Below are 17,329 nucleotides of genomic sequence, written 5' to 3' on the forward strand. Positions count from 1 at the left end.
TGGGATATCAGGTAGGCGGTAGGTCTGTGTTGGTACACCAAGGGGGAATTGTGAATGTGGCGTGCATGAGGGATGAGTGCGTGAGTGCTGTGTGTTTGCAGCAAACTTCAAACTGGACTGGCTGGTAAGTGGGCAACCTGTGATGCAAGCAAGAGGGCCCAGGATCCAGGCAGGTTTGCTGGATGGACAGAGAGGCTGTGCCAGTACTTGAAGGACCCCACTGTGTGTGCTCGAGAACCTAGAGTGCTTTGTGTATGCATGCACTGGTGAACTTCTACCTCTATCATCCAGAGAGGGGAAAGGGGACACAGCTGTTTACATCCATGTCTTTATGTGAGTCTTGTGTGTAAGCACTGCTGAAAGCAGCCCTTGGCTGGGGCAGCCTGTGTGACCAGTCATGTCAGTGTGCGTGTGTCAGTGTGCATCTGTCTGTCTCGGTGATACATGCTCGGCTTTGCTACTGGTTGAATCTGCAAAAGGGAAAGCAGCAGCCACGTCCCCCAGCCCAGGCAGGCACAGACCCTGGGTCCCTGTGCACTGGGCCCCAGCAGTCAGGCAGGAGTGGTCCCGGACTGGAGTGGCTGGAAGAGGTAGCTGTGCTCTTTACCTGCCTTAACCCTGGATACTCTTCATATAAGCTTTCCCAGGATAGTTTAAGTGTTATGTCTTTTTACAGGTTATCTTTTTTAACATGTGGTAGTCTGAACTGTTCTTATTTCCTACTACTATTCATAATCATATCACATATATTGTAGCCTATCTAATCTGCTACAAAACTAGACTTGACCCATTATCACAGAAACCTCCTGTAGCATCAGCTGCAACAGACAGCTACTACAGGCACCACAATGAAATTACCTTTTAACAATGTTTTAAACTCTAATTGCACCTGTTCTATAATGTTATTTGCTTTTAGAAAAATATATTGATAATCTTGTAATTTAAGATGCAGATCTTAAATTCCTTTAAAAAGTTTCAATTGTATTTTATTATCTGTTAGCATAAACCATGGTTTTGTTTTCAAAAGCCTGTTAACAGCTAAATTTCCTATATGAAACCTCAAGGCCACATTCTTCTATACTTTAAAAGGTTCACTGTGGAAAACAACATGGAATTTCCAGTGTGAAAGTTGGGTAAAATCACGTACATACCACTGTGCAGTAAACTAGGTCGTAATCAGAATAGATGTGATTGAAATTTCTTATGCATATAAGGTTTCCAGAGGTGGATAACACTCCGTATAACGATAATCAAGTCACATTAATGTCATTTGCAGAATAGTCTAACATTGTAACTTCTAATGCTAAATTGCTGAATATTAACTACAAATACATATGTTTAAAATATTTTTTTCCTAAAACGCAGTAGAATGGAGTATTCTACACATCTTGCAAATGCTTTACTATTTTTAATTACAGTGATTGCAGAAACAATAACTAAACTACCTGAATAATGAGCCACCTCATAACTTGTTAGGTAGCTACTTAGCATATTGTTAAACAAATAAAATGAATACACCAGTTAGGTCTCTCATAATCTAGAACTCCCTTAATTTGATGTTTTGTAACTCCTTTATAGATACTATTCACAAGTAGATATTGATACATACAAAATCAGTCTACCTTAAACCTAGCTACCTCGAAGGAGGTTGTAGGGAGGTGGAGGTAAGTCTCTTCTCCCAAGCAACAAGCAATAGAACAAGAGGAAATAGCCTCAAGTTGCACCAGGAGAAATTTAGGTTGGATATTAGGAAAAATTTCTTCACTGGGAAGGTTGTGAAGTACTGGAACAGGCTGCCCAGGGAAGTAGTTGAGTCACCATCCCCGGAGGTATTTACAGGATGTGTAGATGCGGTGCTTAGGGACCTGGTATACTGGTAGACTTGGCAGCGCTAGTTTGGACTTGATGATCTTAGAGCTCTTTTCCAACCTAAATGATTCTGTGAAATACTTTATTGTCAGTGTTTCAATTATCTCCTGCTGCTTCTGAAATATAATTTTAAACAGAGGATCTATATTTGTATAACCAACTCTGAGCATGACAGTGACAGACAGAAAGTAAACAGTAGGCTTCTCAAAATACTCTGTAGTGTATTTCTGGATCTTAATGATCTCTATCCAATGAAAGTGGTACTGAACAACTCTCTGGGGATGAAGTTTGTCATAATTACATCCTAATCAGTCCTCTCTGAGAGGGCAAAATAATGTAACTGCCTTATAAATAAACCAATGCATCTTTAATCAACAACTCCTAGGGGTTTCTGCACATACCTAATACTTTGCTTTTGGTTAACTGCATCTCATATGGCTCAACCCACATTTACTTTAATATCCAGTAATTGTAGAGGTTGGTCAAGAGGTAGCTTTTTAGAGAGCTTTCACAAGCTGAATAATGCTTGTGTATTAGGCAGCAAACACAGAAGATTTTTAGTATGTGTGCACAAAAGGAACAATTGCAGCTAATAGAATCAAAAACTCATTAGTTTTAAACTTGAGATGAAAATCCATATAACTATTACTGGTTTATAAGACATATACAACAGTTTCCTTATTTTTCCAACTGAGTACTTTTAGAAGAACATTTTCTCAAACCAAAACTAATAGAATAAAACATGCCAACACAATCCCACAACCCATCATTGTTCAAGAAAGATCCAATACACTCCTTTCATGCACTGTTTGCTATTACAAGTAGCTCTCTTAACCTTGTTCTAAAAACATCTTAAATAATTTTATTTTCTGGAAAATACATATCATTTTTTATTATTTGTAGTTAAATGGAGTGCATCCTTTTGTGTCTTTCTTTTGCTCTTCTTTTCCCATACCAGCATTATTCTCTAATATTTCCTCTGCAATCCATGCCTTAGGTTTGGAGTCACATGCTTCCCATTACTCCTGAAAGGGTTGATTTTTTTATTGGGAGCTCATGCTGAGGTGAGGAAGATTGGAATCTTCACCCCATTATAGGAAAGGACATTTTTAATCGGAGTACGTTCTATAATCCTGCCCAGAACTACTAACATAAAAAAGGATATGTCTATAACCTATCTATATCTGCCTTTGAAAATATATCTGAAGTACTTGTATTAATTTACTAGATACTCCACTACTATGCAAAAATGTTTCATAAAACTAAAATTGGTTGCAGTATATTCATATATCTCTGAAGTATTTCTTGATCCCAGAGATGAAGGAAAAGTATTTATGGGGGATTTTTTTCTCTTTAAAAAAAAATTACATAAACTCTTTAATTTGGTATAATCAAAATAATACCCATCTCTCTAGATTAGTGCAAACATATTTAATCTGATTCACGACCACCTAATTCTAGCTGATCAGCAAACGCCTATAATGAAAGTAGGCTCAGAGGAGATGGACATGGGTGGTGTATTCATGAAGCTCAGGGAAGAATAAAGGGAGTGAACACAACTGTTGAAAGGAAAGCTGAACTTAACTCAGCACAAAGGGGATCTTTTTTTTTTTTTTTTTAAAGATGACTGTGTCTGTTGAGTGGATCAGCTGGCTGTGTAAATGGCCTTCCCTGAGTAAATCAAACAGCTGTCTTCCTGAGACTGCCAGACCAGCATGGGTAGATGTATACATCGCTTACCCACACACAAAGTATAAAACTGAGCAATCAGTAAGATTAATTTTTAAGACAGCAACAGGCTCAAGATGGCTTTAACCTACATTTTCCTTTCCAGGGATTAGGGATGCCCAGTGTTGTGACGGTGAACATGTAAAGAGTGGTAATAGGAACTGTGTTTGCATTGTGATTCAACTGTATATTGCAATTGCTGTAACGTACTTGTGTTATGATTTCAGTATATTGCCGACTATGCTGCTAAATTGAAATCCTGTGTAATGTCAAATATCTTCAAATAAGTAAATTTGGCAGTAAATGTCTATCTAAATTTCTATCTAAATCTATCTTTCTAATTTCTGTCTAAAAGCAGCTGGTCAGAGTACTTGGCTCTGATACTAAGCTGCAGTTATCTTACGTTCCAATTCAATTTTCTAAATATAAGCACTTTGTGCCATTTGACATCCTACAGTATCCTCTGTACTGTTGTTTCAGATCTCCTATATGCAGTGGGAGACTGATGTTCCACATTTACCTTATGTGGATGTGTAAGTACTACCACAATAGAGAAAAAGTATCTGCTTTAAGGGTGGCAGAACTAGCTGATGTGACAATTATCCTCTCCAACCAAGGCAAATAACACCCTGGAAAAAAGGAGAGAGAAAAAACGAAGTTTGGGGGGAATTCACTAAGGCTCTGAGACTGTAACCCCTGACAACTGTATGAGCGCACTGATGTTCTCTAAATCCTTGAACGTCTGAAGTTAGGACTGACATAAATTATGATATATGTGAATGAAGACCTTATTAAATATAAAAGCTTGTGTGTGTTTCTCCAGGTGTACTGTTTCCATGTTTCATCAAGACATCAAGGCAGTATCACCTTCTAATATAATATAACTCTAATCTGAAATCTTCTAAAGTAATAACATTACCTCCTACTATTCTCTGAATACTTACCCGCTAGTTAAATAAATCCAGTCAGAAATAGACCATTGTTCAGACTGATCTTATTATTACTTCTTATTGTACTTTACACATAAAGAATTTGAAACAACTAATTTTAACAAGTAATTGAAAATTTCATGTTCTGTTACTCACAGGAAATTGATAGCATAAGAACTTTTTTAAAAAATAAAAGAAATATATTTATAAAATAAAATATATGTATTAAAAAGTATAGTAGATTCTGTAAACAAGTATGCTCCTTACCCTTACAACTCGGCCTTTCATTGCCTACACTCCAGGTTCCATTAGACCTGCACTGTATGAGTCTTTGACCCAATAAATAATATCCAGGACTGCAGCTGAGCATGACTTGAGCTCCATACTCATTCAGTGACCCAGAAATCAGTCTCCAGACAACATGTTCTGAAAGCAGAGTCTCTATGCTTGGACAAGTTACGGCTGTGAAGAAAAGACACTTAAATATTAGCATGCTACCACTACATTTCTTCACAGAAAATGTCTTGCCTTACTGGCAGAAGTCTCGCAATCAAAAACTGAGCACACCATAAGCATTTTTGAAATACAAGTTCTAGGAAAATAATGAATATCATATAGTTACTATTGCAAATTAGGCAGAATTATGTAGTACATTTTCATTTAGAGTGATGCAGTGGAATAAAGACAGACAGTCATGCTCTAACTATTTATTTAAGCATTTCACAGACAAAAAAAAAACTACAGTGGTTTTAAAGTAAAAGCAAATATTGCTGTGTAATTTTTGCAAAAGCTCAAATGGTGGGTTTTTTTGTTGTTGTTTTGTTTTAATTGTCCATGCTATTTGCTTTAGAAAAGCTCTAACAAGTTCTTAAAACAGGTTGTCAGAAAAGCTGTTAACACACATTCAAATGCTAATTAACAGAAAATGGTATACTGTGGGTATTTGGGAAAATGATTACATTCCAATTTAGAACACTTGCCAAAAAAAAAAAAAAAACATTTAGAAAGGTTTTAAGGTTTTTAGAGTGATTTCAGTTCTGTGGCTTTTAGTATTTCAGATTTTGTAAGACAATGCAGTTGGTGCATGTAAGTAAGAACTGTGGTTAATGTTTTTCATAAGGCTTACGATAGCTATCAACCAGTTTCAAATTAATGCTCTGCAATTCAACATAAAACACGGCATATTTGATATTTAAGATACTGACATGAATTATGAGTATGAATATGTTATGAAAGAGACTAGCTCAGGCTATTACTGAAATACATAGAAAGTGATAAAAAATCTTGTAAAAATCTAAAAACTAGATTACCACCACCTTTCAGAAAGCTTTAGTAATACTACAATTATATCTTTTCCAACAGTTACTTTACCCATGGCAAATTCTAGCATCTAAGAAACATAGCGCTGGCAACATAGCATATATGTGAAGATGTGCAAGAACTTATGAAAAGGAAATCATCTTGAGAACTTTTCCAAATGACCAGTTAGAAAATTACGTTGAGTTGAAATTTTAGAATATGTTTTTACATTTTTTTCAGTATGTCTTAAGAAGGATTGCTAGTATACAATCAAATTGCAACTTAAGAGTACTTCACTTTGTCCTTTACAAAAATATTCTGAATAGTTATAAAGAGTTTCCTAGGTTAAAGGATGACTTCCTACTTCCTAATTTAATTTAAATTGATACCGGTACTAAACTATGTTTCATAGCTACTCAAAGATTACTGTCTGTTAACCAAGAAACAGTTCTTTCTTATTTGTTCTTAAATATTAAAAGCCCATTAAAAAACTTCACTTAACACCTCAGAGTGAAAATCATGTAAGTCTGTCAGAAGACTAAAATTATTCTAAACAGGCACTTAATACCCTGATAAAATTAACATTTTTATCGCTTTTTCTTTCAAGTAGTAGTTTTATTGAGAAATATGGTTCTTTCAAAGATGAAAGCAAGCTTCGTATTCAGTCTAATAGTAAAAAAAAATTAGTCTTAACCATAGGGATATCTTAAGACACTTAGAGATAAGAGGCTCAACTATTTCAGCATATGTAAATGAGCAACACAGACAATTCCTTTTAATCTTGTACTGGAGTTAGTATGTAATTTATTCTATTCTTTAGCTACAAATACACTTAGAATCTTGTTGCAAGCACACTTTACAAACTATCAGATCTCAGTACACAATTGCACAATTTCTACTTGAAATTGTAACTAAGTATAGAATATACTTCTAGCTCCAGACTGTGTTGATGTAATCAACGAAAGTTGTTGCTTGAAAATTTGATTTATTATTTTCCTCTTCCTTTTGGAAGCAAACGAAAAACACTATTAAGAGAAGCTGGATTTAATGCACATAGATTATAAATCTACCAATTTAGCTCTCAGTCTCCCTCTTGCAAATTATAGACTGGGTAATTGTCATTTACATACATAAAACTATATAAGGGTTGATCTCAACTTCCTCCAGATGTGAAGATATGCTAGGTATGTTCTCCTAGGTATGTGTTCTAGAGAAACGTACGAATAATAGTGTTTTACATAAAGTTTAGGTCAGAAAAAATAATTAGCATTTGAAATTATGATTAAAACTACTCATTTTTATGACATGACAATCTCCAGAAATTGGTAATTTTGAATAGGATCAAAAGCAGGGAAGTTGTTCTAAAATCTCTGATATATTTTCTACTCAAGATATTGATTAATTCTCTCTCTATATATATATTTTTTTTTCTGGTTAATAAATACATTGAGCTATTGATATTTTCCTAGAATCTGAATACGAAAATACTGATGCCTCCCTTTTACTGAGTAGCTTTCCTGTCCAAGCAGGACAGAAATAAGCTTGCCAATAAGCTTGTCTTTGCTTATCTTTACATAAGTCAAAAAAAAGTACATCTCATGCTGATCCAGCAGTATCTTAAATATTGTGACTCTAAATATTATTGTCTCAAAGGAAAGAAAAATAGAATGTATAGGATGGAAAAAAAAAGTCTCAGTTACAGGAGCTAGCTATTTTGATTCGGAAATTAAATGAAATCTGATGATATTTGATTGTCATTCTTCATCGGGTTGTTTATGATCACAAAGAAACAGAATGGGCATTTTTTTTTTCTTACTGTATTGTGAATTTATAATGTAATTTATTAGAACTGTATCATTCAAATATAGCATTTTGACTAAATTCACTATTAGCTTAAAAAAAAAGGCAAGATTAAGGTTAAAGCAAGTATATATCATGAAATAAAAAAAATAAAAATAAAAATAAAAAGAAGAGAAATTAGTATGGTTAAAATTCATAAGTATTAGTAAAATTAGAAGATTGTAGGAAAAAAAATCCTATGCACCACAGAATCATAGAACAAAGATGAATAGGATCACTGGAGCAAGTTGATAGCCTCAGTGTGCTAGCAGAAAAGAAACGCCTTGAGTAAAAAAAGCAAGCACTTCTTGGTGTTCAACACATTGAAACAGAAAGGGCTTCCAAACATGGCATCAGTCTGCCAATCCAGCCAGCTATGTCAAGTCAATCTGTTATGAGTCTAATGTATCTGGACTAATCTAAAATGCTTAAACTAATTAATATTTTTACAACATTTTACTGAGCTTCACTGAACTTATTGACCCTTAACAAGCACTCCATGTTACAGACCCAACCTTGAAAAAATACTCCAAAAATTACTTTCTGATGTCAGGACTTATTAGAGAAAGTGTTAAGAGAATTATTGGCTATGGTCTTCTAACAAAAATTCCACCAATTATGCAATACCTGATACTTTGCCTGTTTGTATTAACAAATTTCTTTTTGCACTTGTAATAAAATTAATGATTTATTTCAGAACTACTTGTGATTCATAGTTGTATAACTAGACATTGCCCAAACATTGAAAATTATTGGAAAAAAAAAAAAAAAAGTCTTCTAAAATTTCTAACTATATTGTAATGAATTTCTGGATAAAAATCACATAAGAAGAAAAAGTTTGAACCATCAGTTATAGCTCAGCGCACCATAGCTTCCAAAAATACCCACAATGAAATCTTCGATATGCACATTATGCAACAGTAACGTTAGCTGCTCTTAAAAATGCCTGATATGAGGGAAACTAGCACAAACCAATAAGGGACCCAATTTAAATCTTTGAATGTATTAAAGACTATTGGAAAAAAAGCTATAAAGTTATACATTTACAGGGCCCATCCCGGCCAACTGAAACTTTACTAAAAATAATTAGTCACAAAATCATTTCCTAGGTTAGACATCTACTTACTTCCATAAGAAGGAAAGCAAGAACAGAGGCTATGTTATCCTATTCAGCAGTATATATTTTTTAATAAACATACTGGTACAGATTTCAGCACTGAAACATATGCAGTCTAACCTACATGTGTTAATTTTAATTTACATATATAGAGATTTAATATTGTATAAAATTGTACTGTTGTTTACTAATTATGGTATTTAGCTTTCGAGAAATGGTAATTTTGGTAAATGCTAACCTTGCCATAATCATGTCACCCTGGTTATTCTAAAAGTATTCTACATCCTTAAACTGTCATTAATGCAAACACTGAGACTGTATTGTATCTCAAATTAGCAGAAATTTCTAGTACTGAGATGCAGTGTTTGTCAGAGCAAACTCGAGACTGAGCTTTCTTTTCTCAGAACATGAATTTTGGAACAAAGAAACACAAACCCTTTTATAGTATTATATATACATACTAAACAGAAACAAGCTCTCTTTTACTTCAGAACAAGCTTAGTATGACCTCATTCATCAAATCAGATCTCATACTAACTTTTTAGTGGCTTTATCTGAAGCATCTACTACTACCACTGATACAGTGAGGCACAACTCATTCTTTCTAATTCTTTCAGTTCTTAATAATGATCTACAACATCTGTTTCTCTACCTTATTCAAAGAAAGAGTAAACAATAATACATTCAAGCTAGGAACAGACTTTAGTGTCATCAACTAAGAATTTCATTTGCTGTGGAGAGATAACCCAGATTTTAGATCAGTATTTCTGTTTCAAGAAGAAAGCCAGTATCAAGCGTCCACAAAATCAAAACTCCTAAGAAAACATATTTAGCGGCTCCAAAAAAAAAGATAACAATATCTGTCATCTTTAGGACATCAAATGTATTGAAATAGTCCAAGGATGTTCAGGAAAAAATGTATAATATTTCAGTGAGTTATGAAATTTTGTATCCCTGCCCCCCGCCCCCAAATCCATTCAAGATGAAAAAGGGGACAAGGGGTAACAGTTTTAAACTAAAAAAGGGTCAGTTTAAATTAGATATAAGGAATAAATTCTTCAGGATGAGGGTGGTGAGGCACTGGAACAGGTTGCCCAGAGAAACTGTGGATGTCCCATCCCTGGCAGTGTTCAAGGCCAGGTTGGATGGGGCTTTAGGCAACCTGATCTAGGGAAGGCCCTAGCCTGCATGGCAGGTGGGTTGGAATTAGATGATCTTTAAGGTCCTTTCCAAACCATACCATTCTGTGATTCTATGAAAAGGGAACATCACTTCTAGAAGACTGAAAATCTAGGTTCCTAAATCAGAAGAATTTCACAGGAGAAGCAGAATGATACACAGGAAAACAAGCACATGGTGAAAAATATTTAAAAATTTAGATAAAAAATGTAAAAGCAAAAGAAGTGTCCCAGATGAATGGAGTGACTTCCATCGACACCTTTAGATGACCTTGTTTCACTACAAAATGGTTATGGATACTATTACAAGCATGAATCTCTCTATTCAGTAAATGAACTTAGACATCCAGAAGAGGCTCTGAATAGAATTTAAAAAGCAATACATCTAAACTTTGCATTTACATCTAAGTACTTTTGTATTTCCATCTTACTGTCTTTCTGATTTGGAAGACCTCATTTCTCTGCACTTGATATATATTCTGTAGAAAGTGAGGCATTAAAGAATTATGCAAGAATAATTTTCACTAATTAGTCACAAACAAAATGTAATAATCATGCTATAATGGTGCACTTTTAGTATAATAATAGGAAGAGATTATCATCTTATTCAAAGGAACGGAAGGAAATTTCATTTGTGTTCTGTTCCTTTTTTAATTTCTCACCGCAAGAATCATCATCTGTATTTCCATAGTAGCAGGCAAAATAAAAATCATAGTTGATGAAATGGAATTGACAAAATAAAAAATTCCCCAAAGACTGTTCTTGTTTTAATTTTAGATGGAAACTAACGATTTTTCGTAAGAGTACAGGTGTATAAAGATGCTGATGATAGGTAAGACAGTGTTTGTCAGCTGACTATACCTACAACTTACAATCTTACATTTATAACCATACCCACACATCCTTTCCTTTGTATTTGAGTACTAATCAAACTATACTAGTTGGGCTAAAAGGTATTAGAGGTATTAGAGGCTAAAAGGTATTAGGTATGTCACATTTCATGTGGCATAGAGTAATAAATAAAAAAGAAATATCATGTAAGCACCAGTATTCATCTATAGTTTGAGACCCAAGTTCCTTGATTTATTCAAATTACTTGAATATTTCTCAAATATTTCTACACCTTTTAAATGGAATGCTTTTTGGAACTGCAGGTCTCACTCCCTTCCTTGACCAACAGCAATGTACTAATTTAAAGATTTCAGTATAAAGTTTTAGCAGACTTTACATGGTGTCCTGTATTCATATCTAAAGTTACTGTTATACTGTCACTATCTAATGAGAGTATTGGTCAGATTTAAAGTATTGCCTGAGAAAGGCTTTCAGTGGCTTTTTAAATGGTTGTACAGGAACCTCCAGTTCCTGTCATCATGTGCTGAAGATCATTATGTAGAATAACCGAAGCAAGTGACTTACTTGCCATTCAGTTAAGCTTTCCTAATAGCTATCTCTTGACTGGTATTTCATGTAATTAAATCCAATAGCTTAATATCCATGATTCATCTGTGTCTTACTGTGACATTCATACCACCATGAACTAGTCTTGCTTGTGATTCATACTAGCATGAATCTTATTTCTCATGACTGGAACCTGGTGTAAATACATTTAATGAAAATAAAGGAATTTCAAACATCTGCCTCAGGCACTGTATTATCAGTGATACCTTGCAGAACAAACTGTACTGATTTCAACCTTCATTTTAATAGACCTGGGGATAAAATGAAATAATTTATTTACCATTTAACTTTCTGTGCTGTGGTTTCTGCTCATCAAGTCTGAGATGTTTCTATCTAGGTCTGGAGACTAAATAAATTTATTACTACAAAAACAGGTTATTGTGATGATTGTCTAAGCTTTTCAGCATTTTGCAAGTAAGTAATCTTAAGTAACACACACGTACCTCTGAATAGTGATCCATGTTGAAAATACTGACGTTAATATTACCATGTAGGTCATTAGCCTTTTTACTTTATCACTTCTCATTTTACTAATTAATAGGAATCTTTTTCAAACTGAATGCACTTTTAGACACTTTGTTAGGATATTATAAATATTAAACAAAATTTATAACATTGGAAGTTGTGCTAAACATAGCAATTAAGCTCAGTTTACGGAGTGTCACTGTGTAACACTCAATATTTTCAAAAATACTGGCTACTCCTTTTGCATTGCAGATATACTGCTATTAATTCAGTATTTTTAAATGCAAGGTAGTTTAAACTTCCTCTTTCCTCAAAAAAATATTGTTGACATTTCTGCTGATTAATCATTCAAGTTATGTTCTTTGTACTCTGACAATTTTTTTCTGAGATAATGAAGTGCATTTCAATACATGAGAGCACTGCCTTCCCTCTGTGCATGGTTCTGAATACAGAGCATGCTTGTGTGATCACAGCTGGTTTCAAATAATCCTTCTTATGTGGAAATGCTGTGTTCAGTTTTAGACGCTGTCCTTCAAGAAGCATGTTATTCAACTGGAGATTGTCCAGGGAACAGTAATGAGAATCACCAATCCAAAAACAATGAAGAAACAATGAGGATGAATCACAGCAAGACTGTTAACTTTACAAAAGAGGTGTCTGAGTGTATTAGGTGTAGGTGTCAAGGTGTTGGCAGCAGCAGAGGTGTAGGGATGATTTCTGTGAGAAGGGGCCCTGTGCCAATTCCAGCTGGCTCCACAATGAACCCAACACAGTACATAGCTGAACCCATCAGCAAATCTGGTGGCACCTCTGGGAAAGTGTTTTTAAGAAAAGGCAAAAGATTGCACAGCCAGAGAAGGAGAGAGAAGAGAAAAAAGGGAAGAAAAAAAAAGTGAGAAACAGCAGTGTGAAAACAAAGATCAGAGAAGAAAGAGAGGGAGGAAGTGCTCCAGCTACCGGAGCAGACCAGCCCATGGAGAAGACCATGGTGAAATAGGTTGTCTACCTGCAGCCCATGGAGAACCATTCCAGAGCAGCTACCCACACTGCAGCCCATGGAGGACACCACCCCAGAACACGTGGATATTTCCTAAAGGAACTGCAGCCCATAAAGGACCCATGCTGGAGCAGGTTTATCCTGAAGGACTATCCTGAAGCCTGTGGAGAAGACCCACACTGGTGCAGAGGAAAAGTGTGAGGAGGAAGGAGCAGCAATGATTGCACAATTGTCATAATCACACCATTTTACTCTTTCTTTAAAACTAAGTTTAATTTTGCTTGTTTGAAAAACTGAAGTGTTTTTGAAATTCAGAATCTGGAAAGCACATATATACACTTTTGATTCTAGATTCTAAACTAACTCTCAAAAATTGTAAGTAAAGTGTTATACAAATTAATACTTTTAAGATTATGTTCTAATTAGCATTTCAAGTCACATACTCAAAGTCAGTTAGTTATTGTTTTGATCCAGCACAAAGACAGATGGAGGTAACCCAATGCATATAAGATGCCATGTAACATAGTAAAGCAGCCCACATTATAGTGGCTAGTTCTGATGGAAGACAAAAATCAAGACTAAAGGACTCTTACTCTACTTACTCATCTACACTAGCAGTATTTTAATAAATAGCTTTATCTTCTACTAGTTTAGAAGCTGTATTAAACTAAATTACAGTTGGTGACTTTAACTTTAACCTGTGAAGATGGTGAAAAGCACATTATCCATAATAAGAAAAAAACACATGAAACTGAATTACGTGAAGATTTTAAGTTGGAATTTTTTTAAGAAGATAAACTTTATTGTTGTTATTATTATTATTATTAAACAAATTGAATAGGTCTCTTCTATTTTGCTACATGATGAATGATTATACGTTCCTGAATGGTCAGTTCAGCAGATATGTGTACGTAAAAATCTAAGCACCACCACTGAAGATTTTCCTGAATCAGTTTAAGGGGAATGTGCTTGAGAAACACATGCCTACTTACATTTGCAGACAGGTGGCCTCCCTTTGTTGCTCCATAATCCATCTTCTTGACATACTGCTGTTGCTTGTTGACTAGATTCTAACTTGAAGCCCTCATTACATTCATATATCAATCTACTGCCCAAAGTGAATTCATTACCTATAACTGAACCATTCCCAGGAGATTCAGGAATACCACAAGATACAGCTGGAAAGAAAGGAAAGGAAAAGATAAAGCATTGGCATAGTCTCATATTTGTGGTTTTTTTCTCACCTAGCCCATTCATAACAAATGAAATGAATTTACCATATTTACAACATTCCCACAAGCGTAAGAGTATTTAAAACATTGATAAACATTTTGAAGTTCATCTAACAGACAGACATTTTTTAAATCATTATTTTGTTTAATCCAATTACTATTGGCTGTTTAACCTAACCATTGACAGAAATTTCAACATAGACTATGGGCAGTGGTGTATTTCTCAGGGAAAAATCAAGGAAGTGTCCAAAGTGACTGGGTCCTAGAAACAGTGAACTGGAAATTTCATAAATGCTTCCTATTAGTCTGCTTCCATTCTCTCTGGGTTTCATTCTTGCACTGTAAATAGAACTTAGTATTTGTTTGTTCTAGACATATAAAACAATATTTAATACTTAAATCAATTAAACATTTTTCTCTGATGAGAAAATCACCTAAATATATTGGTAGATTAGGAAGAGTTCCGGTAAAGTAAAGAGCTATTCAGATAACTTAAACAATAATTTACGTATTTTACTAGCTCGCTTAAGAATTTTAAACAATTTGCATTAAATTAAATGCATTAGTTTTAGATACTATGAAGTAAATTAATTATTTCAAACAGGTCCAATATTGAATTTTCTCTGTTTTTCATGTCTCCAAAATGGATATTAGGTCTCACTGACAATTGTTTTGACACTCCCAATTATTTTAACTTGTTTCCTCAGAATTTCTCTCCAGACCAGCACTTATTCTTTCAAACTCATACTTTTTAACTACAACTAGAACTGACTCATGTATCAGCCTCAGTCATGTAAGAAGAATTTCACACTCATAAAATGTTTATTTACATGCTGAATTGACAGAAAGCTAAACTGTCAGTCTTACTACCTCATAAAAATGCCTATGCATTCGCCACTTCAGTCATGCTTATTGAAATATTTCAGTGTCTCCATAATTTTGCAGTATGTCCCTGCCTCTCCCAGCAAACCTCTCAGCTCTCTTCTGCCTTGTGGCAATGTGTCTGAATGCTTGATGTACAATGTAATTGAGTTAAGATTAACTTATTGTGTCAACTTCTTTTTAGGTCTTCTTTCTGATATCAAAGCTCCAATCTCTGTGTTAAGCATGCATCCATTTAATTCTATAAAACCAAAAGGCAGAACTATATGTCTATTCACACACCCATGAAGGCATATATCTGTACATATAGCTGGACCATATTCTAGTTCCTTCTGAATACTTCAAGCATAAAGTAACTTAAAATAATTCAGCAGTTTCTGTGGAGCAAACAAAAAGAATTGATTATATCGTCTGAAACCAACCAAACAAACAAACTGAAAACCACCCTCCCCCAAAAAACAGAAGTCTGTTTAGTTACTATATTACTGTATACAACAGGTTGGATGGGGCTCTGGGCAACCTGATCTAGTGGGTGGCATTCCTTCCCCTTGGCAGCAGGGTTGGAACTAGATGGTCTTTAAGGTCCCTTCCAACCCAAGCTGTTCTATGGTCCTATGACTGTATCCTTTGGGAGGGACTCCAAGCTGAAGCAGGGGCAGAGAGTGACCATGAAAGAACAATGGAGACAAAGTGTTAGGGACTGACCACAGCCTTCATTCCCTGTTCCCCTGCACCACTCGGAGGGAGGATGTAGAAGAGGGTGGATGGGGGGGAAGGTGTTTTTAGCTTGCTTTTTGTTCTCACTGCTCTAGTCTATTATCAATAGGTAATAAATTACATTAATCTCCCTTATGCTAAGTCTCTTTTGCCCATGACAGTAATTGGTGAGCAATTTCCCTGTCCTTATCTCAATCCACAAGCTTTTTTTATTCAATTTTCACCCCTGGCTGTTTTGAAGGGGGGGAGAATAAGAGAGTGGCATGGTGGAGGTGATCTACCAGACACTGTGAAGCCACCACATAAGTTCAAGATTGAATAGCTCTTGCATGCAAGGTAGTTTAAAGAATCAAAGACGTACAATGCCCAAGACACATCCAGGTATGTCTATCAGTTGTGCAGGGTCTGATATAATGTTCCATGTAATAAGGCACCTCATAATTTATGCTTTCCTGTAACATTTCTTCACCACTTCTATTCTCAGTGTCATACCTCAGTCCTCCACTCTCTCTCCTCTTTCCTAGGTTGCTGCTGAATCTTGTACTGCTACATTGTGAGGTTGTTCCTGCTGCTGCTGCTTTAGCTACTACTCATAAAAGCAGGTCTGGCATTCTAGCATTGTTCCTGTTACAGTCTGTCTATTTGTTGTTTGCTTCTCCCCCAGAAAGTAAGACTAGAAAGAAAAATTTCTGCTGCTACTAATTTCTTGAGGCAGCTAACGACTTTGAGAACAGTTGTGTCCATACGTAGCATGCCAGCACAGCCAGTTTCACTAAATGGCAAGTACTTTGATATTTGATGTCAAGTTATCTGAAAAAACTGACTGAAATGGCATATAGTCTTTGGACAGTTAGAACTGTCACGTATTTAAGCACATTGAACATTCCAGCATCTCATACAACTGCTAAAATGATAAAGAACTGTGTCAGAAAATCTTCTGGCTTGAGGAATTGTCAACATGCTTCTTAGGTTAATGATTAGATAAGATTGCTGGGTTCCAGCTGGGAGATATGTATTCGGTGTGAAAAATATATAACTCAACCTGAATTGTCTCTATTATCTTGCACAGCAGAAAAACATACTTCTTCCAAAGAACAGATAATCAGTGCAAGTGGAAATGCCTTTTCCTACCTAGAAACTGAGATGAAGTTTTAGTTGCTCTTTCATGTCCCACGTGTTACTGAAAGTCACTTCTTAACAAAATAAGTAAATGTAAAATTTACAGCAATCCTTTAAAATATCTATATATGTCTATACAATTAAAATAATTATGTATTATTCATATATAAAGTATGCAAATTCACTGCATACAGAAAAGAAGCTGGAGACCGTACAACAGTCAAACGCTGAGCTTTTTCCCAAACACTGAGAAATCCCTGAATTTAATGCACAAGCATTTATCAATTAGTGACCTGTTTCTGGAATTGCACATCATACAGAGTATTTAAATTCCCTATAAATTAAAAGCAGCAATAGAGAAATCCCTAAAAGTAGGAATCATAATAAAAGAAATGCTGAGTGGCTTATGTCTATGATACTCAATCAGAAACATTAGGGAGAGCCACACCACAGAAATCCTAATCCTCAGACTTGGATGCATGTAGAACTAACACGGAAAA

General features: G+C 35.1%; 1 protein-coding gene across 1 annotated transcript in view; it reads right to left on the reverse strand.

Annotated features, from left to right (window-relative positions):
• CSMD1 (CUB and Sushi multiple domains 1) overlaps positions 1–17,329 on the reverse strand; it is a 1,150,797-nt gene that overhangs the window by 74,515 nt on the left and 1,058,953 nt on the right. The window contains exons 50-51 of the mRNA XM_035542943.1: positions 13,872–14,057; positions 4,794–4,988 (exon numbers count right to left, since the gene is read on the reverse strand). Of these exons, the coding sequence (XP_035398836.1) occupies positions 4,794–4,988; positions 13,872–14,057 (381 nt within the window). The remainder of the gene's footprint in view (positions 1–4,793; positions 4,989–13,871; positions 14,058–17,329) is intronic.

The sequence above is a fragment of the Cygnus atratus genome, chromosome 3 (assembly GCF_013377495.2).
Source record: "Cygnus atratus isolate AKBS03 ecotype Queensland, Australia chromosome 3, CAtr_DNAZoo_HiC_assembly, whole genome shotgun sequence".
Taxonomy (NCBI): Eukaryota; Metazoa; Chordata; class Aves; order Anseriformes; family Anatidae; genus Cygnus; species Cygnus atratus.